The sequence below is a fragment of the Xenopus laevis genome, chromosome 3L (assembly GCF_017654675.1).
Source record: "Xenopus laevis strain J_2021 chromosome 3L, Xenopus_laevis_v10.1, whole genome shotgun sequence".
In the NCBI taxonomy this organism is placed as follows: Eukaryota; Metazoa; Chordata; class Amphibia; order Anura; family Pipidae; genus Xenopus; species Xenopus laevis.
The window spans coordinates 104,874,113-104,887,234 of NC_054375.1; the positions used below are offsets into that span (position 1 = coordinate 104,874,113).

The 13,122-nt window shown below is 36.9% G+C and overlaps 1 protein-coding gene across 3 annotated transcripts in view; it reads right to left on the reverse strand.

Moving 5' to 3' along the window:
- Positions 1-7,311: 7,311 nt before the first annotated feature.
- The window catches only part of aqp9.L (aquaporin 9 L homeolog), a 31,064-nt gene continuing 25,253 nt past the window's right edge, over positions 7,312-13,122 (reverse strand). For all 3 annotated transcript variants that reach the window (XM_018253028.2, XM_041586764.1, XM_018253027.2), the window contains exons 4-6: positions 12,987-13,105; positions 11,294-11,511; positions 7,312-9,121 (exon numbers count right to left, since the gene is read on the reverse strand). In XM_018253028.2, the coding sequence (XP_018108517.1) occupies positions 8,947-9,121; positions 11,294-11,511; positions 12,987-13,105 (512 nt within the window). In that variant the 3' untranslated portion in view covers positions 7,312-8,946. The remainder of the gene's footprint in view (positions 9,122-11,293; positions 11,512-12,986; positions 13,106-13,122) is intronic.

Consider the following 13,122-nt stretch of genomic DNA (forward strand, 5'->3'; position numbering starts at 1 on the left):
ATTAGCATCAAAATGTGGCTTTGCATTCTATTTTCTCTCGTTCTTTGCATAACTTTGCCCTGCAGCTAATGAGTGTTCTTTGTGAAAGACTGTGCTTCTTTCTAACAGACACTACACACTTATGCAAGTCCCTATTCTAGTCCTCATACTACCTTGGACTTTCAAGCTTGCTTTTCATCTCTTTCCACTGTCCAGTTCTAAATTAATCTTTCAGTAATCTTTTTTGTTTGAGAATAAAGAGGATAAATAGATGGAATAATATGTTATAGTATGGAAAGAAAAGAGAATAGGAGAACAGAGGTTGACTAAGGAAAGGAAGAAAGAAAGAAAGAAAATAATTCTTAGAGTGGGCCCCTGGTCTAAAGGTGTTTGGGTGGGCCCCTGGTCTAAGGGTTTTTGGTGGGCCCCTGGTGTCCCAGTCCGACACTGCTACGATTTTATTGTTATTGATACTTTTTGTTACTCGTCTTTCTATTCAGGCCCTCTCCTATTCTTAGTCTTGTATTTACATCAATGACTAGTTGCTAGGGTATTTTGGACCCTAGTAACTAGATGGCTGAAATTGCAAGCTGGAGAGCTGCTGAATAAAAAGCTAAATAACTCAAAAACCACAAAAAATAAAAAATGAAAACCAATTGCAAATTTTCTCAGGATATTACTCTTTGCATCATAATAAACATTTACTCAAATGTGAACAATCCCTTTAAAATTCCATTTTCACATGCATGTTCTGAAAGTCACTGTTGTTGGCTAAACACATGATTATTTTTTCCCGTAGTATATTGTCTCAATTACAAGTTATGAAGGTACCTATTTCCAGTAAACCACCCAGTATAGCCACAATTTTCCAGTAGATGATAGTGACTGTTAGCTGATACATAATAAGGAAAAGGGTATATAACTAATGTACCCATAGTAATGATCAATAACACTAGTTCATGAGAGAATGTATAATATTGACACTAAAAATAATCTGTTAATTATAGGGTTGCCCCATCAATAAAAGTATAAAGGGTCTTACATCTAGAAGGAGACTGTAGGAATGGAAATTAGACCAACTTTCCAGTTGGATAAAATGTCTGCTTACATAAACTGTCAGTTTAGAAATGTATAAACCTAGATATCCCTGAATCAAAATTATCAATATTATTTATGTTGGAGTACAACTATTGAGGTCTAAATTGACTAGGCCCTCCCCCAAGGACCTTAATAGAATACTGAACTAGTTTGTGACATGTATTTCCCCTATAAATATATTAATTTTAAACAAAGGTGTTCAAAAATACATTTCTTCATGTCTCCACAGCATCCACTTGAGATTTCTTTCCCATGCTCTGCACAGTTGGAGGCTTCACTGCATCCTAGAATAGGACTAGGGATGAAAAAGCAGAATGAAATTAAATAAAAAAGTAATTCCAATAAGAAATTATCGTAAAAGACAGTGTTGTGCACTCTTCAGCAAATACAGCTGTTCTAAACAATTTCATCATGATAGATAATCATTACATTAATCTTCAGATATAACTCTATGCTTAGTTACAATCTATGAAATCATTTGAGATGTGTTTTGTGATGTAATTAGTACTATTTTTTAAGAAATTGGATAGCAGAACCAAAAGGCAGAATGACTATCCTGACCTTTGCCTGTTTACTGACCATTCTCTCGGATTCTGTTCTGTACCACGATACAGTTGCTTTTAACCCAGCCTGCGACATTGACCACGCTCTTGTCTCCCAAATTTGTACTGCAGACCACGCTTGTTCTGCGTTCTTCCTGCACATTTTTGGTTTCTATGTCTGCACAGAACACTCCTCTTGGTCCTCTCACTATAAGACCTGGAGGCATCCAAGTAGCAGAGGACTCGTCCCAAAGCAAAGGAGTAGTGTAGGTTGATGCCAGGACCTTGGTTTGTTCTGGGTTTGAGATTCCTTACATAACAGGCATATGGAGAGGGCAATTTAACTAGCCATTCGCCATGGCAGCACAGTCAACTTTGTAATGGCCTTCAAGTGAGCAGTTGCCCTAAGAAAGACTTTCTACATCATAGACTATAAGACTTCACATGAACAGTTATATGGTTAATTTGTTTCAATAGCGAGATACAAATTAAGAATGACACTAAACCCATATAATACTGTCTCTGTTCCATATTAGGCCATAGCTATTCCCAAAGAGGAAATTATGAAATATAATGTGGGCACTTCTAAAAGTAACTTTCCGTTACAGTGTATTCTTACCTGGGAATTATGTACACACTGGAGAATCAGCCAAAAAGCTCGAATTCAAGACCATAAACTAATGCACATCTAATGAAGGATGCACAGTAATAGTGCAAATTGCCTCCATTAAAATGAAGTATGGAATTGGATCTGAGGTTCAAGATGGCATATAAAATAGAAAAATCAAGCATCACAAAGTTGGATGTACACATATACATAACCCCTAAAAATGATTATGACTAGAAATGCCATATTTTATATATTCAACTGATTTAGTAATGATCCAGGCCTTTAAAGTTGTCACAGGAGTTTCCCATCTTGGATTTTGTTAGAAGTGTCTGGGATACACACATACTCGTCTGCTTTGAGCAGCTGTTTAGATGCTAAACTTATGGGTTTTTGCAAGTCAACAAGCAGAAAATGAGGTTTGCCTGTCATATAAGCTGATGATTCAGAGATGATATTTAAATTCTGATACTAATTGTTCTGGTTTCTGAGCTTACATGTAAAAATAATTATTTATCAGACTTAGCCTTATTTTGTGACATTTATATTATATATATTCATATATTTTGTGCATTGGTCCCTAAGCTCAGTACTTGACAGCAGCACAGAGCATGTGCAGTAAATCAGCAGAAAAGAAGATGGGGAGCTACTGGGGCATCTTTGGAGACAAAGATCTTCCCTGCTAAAGGGCTGTGGTTGTTTTGGGCTGGTACAGAAGGCCAAGACATAATATGCCACATTTCTACCCTCCTTCTTTAGTTAAGCTTCAATTCTCCTTTAAAAGTATATAGCTTTCTCCCAGTGGTACACTATACTAAACAATATTAAGGCCCATTCAAGAACAGGGGCTATGTATAACAAACTGGTTCAAATGACACTGTCTTTGTTTTCACAGTTTACCTTGCTCCAAATTTGTGCTGTCATTGCAAGTTTTTGGAGTACAGGAGTTATATCTGAAAAACAGTTGTGCCTAACAGCTAATTGGCTACTGGTACATTTATATCTACAATGTAAAGGGTTGTGGGTGGTTCATGGGCTTCCACATTCACGTCCCTCCATAACATGTAAGTAGGAGCACTTGATGTGCTGTGCTGTGTTTGGTGTTTCACTTCATAGTTACAAACACACAAAGTAGTGCTACACAATCCTCAACTGTTTCACAAATAAATTGAATTTTCACTATATCGGAGTGCTGCTAAAATATGTTTGTCACTTCATAGTTACCACACTATTATAGATGAAGCACTCTTAACACCTGAGTGTGTATTTGTATTTTTAATAATGCAATAGTATTCATTTATTTCTGGTCTGAAGGCTTAGTTCTCATATTTTAAAGTAAGGTATGCATTTATTTCTTATAATACACAAGTTAAGTGAGTCATGTGACAAAATCAATCACAAATGCTCATTACGACAGTGCAGGGTAGTTATGCAGGTTACCTGTTATCCAGAATGCTCAGGACCTGGGGTTTTTCAGATATGGGATCTTTCTGTAATTTGGACTTTTTTATAGTAACTGCTTTTTCCAGAGACAACAGCTAACCACAAGCTGATATGTTGACTATCAACAGCAATGTGATACATTGGCAATAGCTAGGGGGACCGAACAGGAGTCACATCCAGTATAGCACCTTTTTAATACACTGAATACATTTTTTGTCTGAATCTCTTAAGTGTGTGCCAGTTTGGGGCACCGACACTAATAGCAAGTGTCATCACCAAACCATTACATTCCAAGTAAATGCCAGACCAGTAAAGATATCACGAGACTTGTCATCTAAGGAGTTTTTTTTTTGTGACAATTTTATATGTTAGCATAGAGATGGAGCACACTTTTCATCTGTCTTATACCATGTACCATTAATTCCCAAACCTCCATGGAAAGTCACATTATATATTCAGTAATATGTGTATACCACTGTGAAAAACATATTAAAAAATATTCAGATTTGACTTTAGTCTCAGTGTCCCTAAAGCATCTAAACATCATGTGCTGCCTTGTTGTTTCTGTATACAGGCATGGGACCTGTTAACAAGAATGCTCAAGACCTGGGGTTTTCTGGATAGCGGATCTTTCTGTAATTTGGATCTTTATATCTTAAGTCTATTATAAAATCATGTAAACATTAAATAAACCCAATAGGCTGGTTCTGCTTCCAATAAGGTCCCATACCTGTATATTATTATGAAAATGGTTTATTTACATGTAGTATGGTTTTACATATGAGCTGTTTTATGTAATTTCTTTTTATAGAAACCTACATTGTTTGAGGGGTATAGTTTTCCTTTAAAAGTAACTTTACAGCCATGGAACTTTTTTTTTTTTTTTTGACTATTGCCACATTCACTGTGAAAAAAAACTGTTTTAGTGTGAAAGACCACTTTAAGAAATGAAAAATTCCTATCATGCAATGATAAAAGGCTGCAATAAAAAAATATAATTAAAAATCCCAATGCATATTTCGGAGGATTTGTATGGCAATTATTTTGAGGATAGGATCAGATAAAAATAATAATTCAAAATTAACTTTAAGAGGAAATGTGTTCAAAACTGATAGAGGACCTTTAAATATTTGCAATAAGATGGGCTAAAATAAAATAAAAATATATTTTGCCTGCCTATAATGTAGAATATTATGGTGTTTATTGATTTGTAAAGGATGACTATAGAATATCTTTGAACAGTAGTAGAAATCTTTATATACCACAGGATGGTGCTGTTGTAGCATATATCATATCTATGTTGCCGTTTACCACATCAGTGTGATTTTCAATATTTTTCTGCATTCATACCCTGCTGACAGTTAATTGCATTTGCAATGTAACTATTTTTAAATATTCTAGTAGCTTTTAGCATTAAAATACCTTTAATTCCTGAAAATATTATGGACTGAAGCATTTGCATCTGAGATTCGAAATAGACCTTGGCATTTCAAGTACACGGAGGCCCAAATTACTCCCCACGTTGCCAAAAATAACGTGCCTATGTCATCTTATAGAAGCCCCTCTGGCATCTGAATCAACAGATTGTCAGTCTGGGCCTGTTTGACACTGTGAGACATTTTATATATTAATGTGGGCCCAATAATCTAAGTTAAACTTTTCCTCTAAAAAGCACCTTTTGCAGTTTTGGTGAACTTATATTTTCTGCCACTTTACCAATAGATGGCAAAGTACAAAGTGCAATGGTTTTGGTAGAACATGCCCCATGCCTCCCTTTGCATTCCTAGAATTCAGCTTAAAGCATTTATACTTTGCACTTGGTACAATGTATGGGATCAGTTATATGGAAACCTGTTAGACTCAATTTAAATGAAATAATGTAAATGTTTAAAAAATTATTTCATTTTTCTCTGTGATAATACAAAAGTAATTTGTACTTGATCCCAAATAAGATATAAATGATCCTTATTGGGGAAATAAATGTTTACATGATTTTTTAGTAGCCTTATGTTATGGACATAGTATGGAAAGATCCTTTATCTGGAAAACCACAAGACCCAAGCATTCTGGATAACAGGTCCCATACCTGTACTGCAGCATACTGTAAGGGTAAGAGCCATATGTCATATCAACCCCCCACTGCACCCTCGAGTTTGCACATCATTTAGGATAAGACAGAAGTAATCGGCGGACCAGGGGGATCAGTTTACCACCTGCTTATTGCAGACATAATAAGAGGGTTCCCTGTACTATAAATAATCTGCTTGGGTCCTGGGGTTTTCTGGATAATGGAGAAGTAGGTAGGTTACTATATGTCACAGAATTTTTGTTTAGCAAACAGCCAATAATACAGTTTCCCATCACTAACTTTAACAGTGTGGGCCCATAGACTATTACTCACTTCCCTGTTTCTCAGCTTTTGCTTCAGTAGAAATGAATGAATCATACAACCCACCCTGCATCTAGATTGCAGCTGAAATATGTTAGAGGGACTAGGAAGAATGTGAGTGACACAAACGTTATTCACATGATACTGTTTCGTGGTCAGTCTATTTGTTTCCTCCGTTCAATCTGCAAAGGACTCTCTTAGAAAGCGTTAACTCAATTTTTGTATTGCGGTGCTGAAAAGGTTTATGTTATGGATATAGGAAACTATGGTCATTAGACTTTATTATATATAACGAGTATCTATCTATAATTGCACTGATAGCCAGTGAGTAAATGAGCATTCTCTCTCAAATTGCACCCTTACTGGTAATAAGGCTGGGCCCCCTTTTTCACTGCTTTGATCCCCCCACAGCTAGGGAACCACTGTGTTAAAGTAATATATGAATGTGTAACATAAAGCCCCATAATGTGCCCTCAATAAATCCCTCAGGGAGCTCTAAATAGCCATAAAGGCATTACAAGAAAACACATAAAGACCCGTTTATGATCTGAGGAAATCAATGCTACACTCTAACCCTCCAGTACAATTACTATTAACACTCTCAACCCTCTAATACAATTACAGATGGAAATGTTTGAGATGGTCAGTCCCTCATATCAAATAATAGTCTTTATCCTATTATAGATAAAAACAACAATGAAAGAAATCTTCTTTATTGTTATTGTTCCTGTGTTTCTCCATTTACTCTTCGATAACAACAAAACGGGATTATGTCATTTGGAAGAACATCATACTGCCCCCCTGTACCAGGATTCTGATTCTTCTTCTTTTGCTTGTACATACAGGCTGCAGAGATCCAATTAGGGACCTCAGCAAGTACAATCCACACAGGTATGAAGCTGCAACCACCATCTCACACACAAAACAAAAACATTATTGTCTCAGGACAATTTAATTGGCCAGAGGATCTGACATTACAGTCCATGTTTCCATCCCCTAATCCTTATGGATGCCCCTCCTTCATTTGTTTTAGCTCACTGTGGAATGTTGTGGAATGTTGTGGAATGTTGTAAAAAGGAATTCTCAAAAGTAGTATGAGCACAATTTTATACATAGTAAGGATAATAAATACCTCAACCAAAATGGAAAAACAGGCCCTGCAGTTTTACCAAAACCAGCGCACCAGGATGCTTGCAGCTTTTCACTCATTCATATAATGAGCTGTGCCTTTACAAAAGACAGACACAAAAATATTTTTACTTTTTCTTGGTATTTATTATTTTTCTGGTACATTGTTGCTAGAACGGAGATCTAGTGGTAACAAAACCAATGAAAACTGTTCTATGTTCCCTAAGGTCAGTGGCTGTCTATCCGCAGGCTGAGAAGCAGCCGTTCCACTCTCCTATGATCGTCCTCTGTCTCAATTGACATGCATGGCTTCAGCCTGGGTGCAGACACACAGAACACATTTTGATACAAAAATGCATACATGTGGGTGTTTGCACCCAGGCCAAAACCATGCCTGTCAATGCAGATGGAAAGAGTGGATGGGCTGCTCATGCCTGTCAATGCAGAAGGAAAGAGTGCCTGGGTTGTTTCTTCTTTTATATTTCTAGAAACCTCCCTATGTGAGACTAGCCTAAGCACAATACTATCATACTATCACATTAAATGACAATTACAATTCATTGGTTATTACATTAGAATGTGCAGTCTTAGGCTGTATATGAATGAAAGACTCTACACTAGACCAAAGTCCAACTAAATTCTATTTCTGCCCAAAAGATCTATCTTTACTCTTTTCTGACACTTACTTCACCCATTTTTATACTGCCACAATAGACCTGCTCATCTCTTCACCCATGTCCTCAGACTACTTGTACATTCAATCTGAAGATGGCCGTAATGCGTTATGTTTAAGTAAGTGCTCCCTAGTCCTTTGTTTTATTGTTTTAATAACACTTTTTGAGGGGTGGGGCTGTTTTTAAGGGGCTAAGAGTTGTATAAAGTGGGCTTCTAAATATTACTCACCTCTAAGACATGAAAATGCCAGAGGAATAATCAAAGGGGCACGACGGTCAAAGTATTTAGATTGTAAGCTCTTTGAGGAGGGCAATTTGATCCAGTTCATATTCTGTAACCCTTCTTGTTACATTATTCTAAGACCCTGTGTTTGTTATATATCAGTGTAAAGCACAGCATTCACTAACTTGCTAGCGCTATATAGAAAGCAGAGAAGTACATTTGTAAACTTTTCATCGAAGAGAGATTCTTTGCATCAAATATAGCTAATTAGGGTTGGGCCATTCAATGGCTTGGCAGCTCCTAGTAATCCAAAGAACAGTGGGTTTATTGCTTCATAGTTTGCCCCCTCTAGCAGCATAATTAATGGCAATGTAAAAAACATTTCCTTTTAGATGGGGAACAATATCTGATAGACGTAAAACTGTTGGCCCCTGACAGTAAAATCATTTTACCAGGTAGCATATTTTAATGGTACTGATGATTGATCACACCTATTACGCATTGATGCATAACAAGACCAATCACCTGCATACACCTTCATGACCCAGTGTATGGTCCATTAGTGCTTCATTAACACATGGGATTTATGTCCCAGCAATTAAGAGGTCATATGATTATGCCCCAGTACTTTTATCTGCGGGAATAATGGCTAAGAATAAAATATAAAATACAAGCCATTAAAAAAGCGCACATTTTCCTTTTCAAATTGAGCCGGTAATATAGTGGCTGTTACGTGTGCTTCATCACAGTAAAATGTTGTATTCCTTAGATTAGATTATTTTGGCAGGTGGTTGTGATAACACCACAATTCAGTATTTGATTCCCAGTCCAAACATAGGGTTCAATTAGTCCAAGTGGGCACATCAAGCCATGTTGGTAAGTTCCTGTTTTTCACAGTGATCTGCTTCCAGGCTGTTATGGGTATCTTCCATGTCATTGCTGTAATGAGCTTCTATACAGAGTACATAAATGAAGGCACCAATGGCTGCTCCAACCATGGGCCCCACGACAGGAACCCACCACCAGTTATTTCCAGACCTGTGCAATAAAAATATAAAAAATACATTTTTGGAGGTGCATTTTTCCTATTAGTGATAAAAAAATTATTTAGCTTGAAAACAATTCTTGAACTACTGCAAAACTGACAGCATTTGGTTCTACTTATTATAGAGAATCACACTGGGCAAGCAAACAGATGATAAGGGTGCATCTATATGGTGCTTCATCTGCAGCTGTTTCACATTCACCCTTAGAGCTACAAGGCATTGGGAGAGAGAAAATCATTATTAACATGTATTTATAAAACACCACATATTCCCCAGTGACGTACAATAAAGGAGTAACACTGCTTTTAAGAGATCTTTTGAAGACAGAGAGTCTCTAAGAAAGTCAGACAGACAGTGGGTGCAAATTCCAGAGAAGGGGGGCCCTTGCAAAGTCTTGAAGATGACTGTGTGAGGAGATAATGAGAGAAGAGTTGAGGAGCAGGTCAGTAGAGGAGCGTAGTAAATGGTTGGGTACGTTTCTGGAGCTGAATTCAGAGATGTAGTGTGGGGCAGAAGTATGAAATGCTATGAATGTCTGGGTCATTAGATTGTATTTTATCCAGAAAGGTAGTAGAAGCCATTGCAGAGCAGCATGGCAGAGGAAGAGCAGTTGCTGAGGTGTATGAACCTAGTTACAGTATTCATTATGGACTATCATTAAGGTGTGGAGGGGAAGGCCAATTAAGAGAGTTAAAGAACTCAAACTGTGGAGGGGAAGGCCAATTAAGAGAGTTAAAGAACTCAAAGTGTGAAAAGCTTTGGCCTCCTGTCCAATAAGTAGAATCAGCTATTTCTTATGTAATAGAAGGGATGAATACTTTCTATAGAACAGAGAGGTTTATTTACATTCTTTTTTGCACTTAGTGGAGAGATCCACTTAGTGGATAGAAAGTTTTTACTTTGCACAGGCATTTACTAGAAAATCCACAGGAAATATGCAACGTCTCTTAAAAATCCTTATATCAGAAAACAATATTCATAAAAGGGGATCTACTGTAAATTGCTCTTAACTATTTCTAAAACTTTTCTGAACATGTACAAGGTTCTTTTTGTGTAGTTCATTTTAAAGGGGTTCATTTTAAAGGGGTTGTTCACTTTCCAACACCTTTTTCAGTTCAATTGTTTTCCAGAAATATATATTTTTTCAATTACTTTCAATTATCTATTTTTGACAGTTTTTCTACTATTGAAGTTTAGTTTCATTTTTCAAAATCATCAAAATTGTAAAGGTCACCATACGCGAGCAGATATAAGCTAAGATGTCGATCGGGCAGGGTTAAAAATCCTGTTGGATCGAGGACCACAACAGTTTGTTGATGCGGCCCTCGATCCGACCACGGTATACTCAACATTGTGATCCGACCATTTGGCCCTTGGTCCCACAATTATTGTAAAAACTGCTGGTGTAAAGTGATTAGAATGGCATTGTCTGTTGCTGATAGATGGTATTATGGACCCCTCCATCTTTTTGGGGTTTAGCATTTTAACTTCATGTGAATATCATCTTTTACACCTCTTTAAAACCTGTTTGTCTTCTTTGTCCAATACGTGTAGAATTATCTTGCTGTTATTTTGCATACAGAGTTTATTGAGCAAATTTGGTTTCATTACATTACACTGTACTCAAACATGAGAACATACTGTTTATTTAGTTGTTATTTAGTTGTTTTATGATAAAAATTATGTTTAAAGCTTTCAGATCTGGAAGCAGCAAAGTCAAATTTACACAGGTCAGATGGGATTCTCATTAGGGAATGATTTTGCATTCTGATGGCCCTAGAAACTGAATACCGGTTTTGTGGACCAATACTGCTTTGAGAATACTGCCCTAATTTTGCTGGCTACAGCTTCCAGCATGTTTAACCCTTGTTAACAACTAGAATGAGTGAAGTGTAGTTAAGTAGCAGTGTTTAGATCCTCTTTAATGTTTTACTATAACGGAATTACCTACTACTCAGTTCAACTGAAGAAACCATTTGGACCAGTGGTGAAGTGTTTTTAAGATCAGTGAATAAGCCTCTTTACCATTAATACATACAATACATCATGATCTGGATTAAGAAAACCATTATAGATACAGTTTTATCAACAATAGTTACATACAATAATAAAAGATGTGTTATTTCTACAACTTGAATGTATAATAAAGTACAAAAAAACATACGTGAATACTTCCATGCCCCATCCAGCCATAGCAGTGAAGATCCTTGGTCCCAGATCTCTTGCAGGATTCATTGCACATCCCGAATTCATTCCAAGTGACAATCCTAAAAGCAAAATAAGAAGACCAACTGCAATTGGTTCTAGCCCCTTGGGTGTTCCCAAATTCTTGTTGTCAAATATTGCAAATACTCCAATGAGTAGGAGAGCAGTAGACGTCACCTGTAAGATATTTAAATATAGCGTGACTCTGAGTTGCTTAGCTGCTGAAGTCAAAGCATAACATGAATTCAAGTTTTGAATCTATCTATCTAAGATCTATCCATTCATCCATCTGTCTAATAAACAGAAATGTCCTTATACTGAAATCTCACCAAAACTAGATAATTCAAGCTGGAACAACCCATCAAGGCAGCACCTAAGCCCTAATTAAGAAAAACATAATAATTCTTGGTTAGCTGAATAATTCTTGGTTAGCTGAGTTCTTGACATCAGCACTTTACTTTTGCACTTCAGCACTTTACTATAATTAAAAGAATTGTGCATGCCCCAGTGGTCCACCACCTTTATTAAACAATATATTGGCTCATACTATGGCTGTGAGGTTTCTTTTCAACCATTACCATATATCAACATAATATGATCTTTTACAATAAACCATTGAGCTTCTGGTGGATGCATTTTGGTATGCTAGACAGGCCTTGAAGCAGTGGAAGTTGGGATAGCTGATTGATCAATGCAATGAAATTAAATGGTCTGTGGTCCTCTGTTTCATGAGTACTCTAGTATCTATGCAAGTGCATGTAGTTACAAAAACAGAGAGAGAGTATCCAGATCAACTTCGGGCACTTCCATTGTATTTATATATTTTTACTTAGCCTTTGAGTGCAACCACAACCCCCTCTTTTTTTGCATCTTTGTATTGTAGCAGAGTTCTTCTGGCTGAAGTTTAGCAGTTATGCTGCCGGCCAAGCTTCCATGTGGTTGTAGCACCCATACACCCATCCATTTACATGGTGGCCCCATGCCTTTAAAAGTTGGTGTTGGTTTGGGCAGTCTCTCTCTCTCTTAAAAGTCACAAGCAGGAGAGGATAGAGCCTGTGGAACCAATGCTGTGGTATTGGCAATCTTCTCTTTTAAATGCTAAAGGTGGGGGAGGAGGACTAAGCCCTCTGATTGAAAACCAATGCCCAGGTCAGGAAACGCTTCTCCCAATAAATGCTTTCATGGAGGGAGGTGGCAGACTTTGCATATTATGACCGGAGGTAAATAGTTAGGGACTGCCATATGGGGTTTACCTTGAAGTGGTATGGTGGCTTACCAATTTTATGATATAACTTTTTAACTAAATATATGACATAATATATGACATAACTTTTGTAACTAAAAATATTCACTTGCATAGATACTAGATTACTTATAAAACAGGGGACCAGGTAATGTGTATTGATCAATTCCCTCTCTTTTGTTATGTGAGGTTGGGAGAGTTAATCTATAATTGAAAGAAGCCACTTCCATACTTAGCACCTAAACAAACTCCTAAAAACACAGCTATTGTTGAATTTACAAACCTCTTAGAATAGGCTGAGGATAGCTTAACTTGTAATTTAGCAGGACAGGACACCCATCCTTCAATTTCTTTAGGACAATATATCAATGTAATTTGTGGCTGTTTTTTCTGGAATTTTTTCATTTACCTGATCTGCAAAACCACCCAAAATTGACAGATAAGGCATTGGATATGTTGCAAAAATGTATGCCGTAGCATTTGGACCGTCAACTGTAAGAATCCCTCCTGTGTAATTATAAATTGCATCTGCAAGATATGACAAC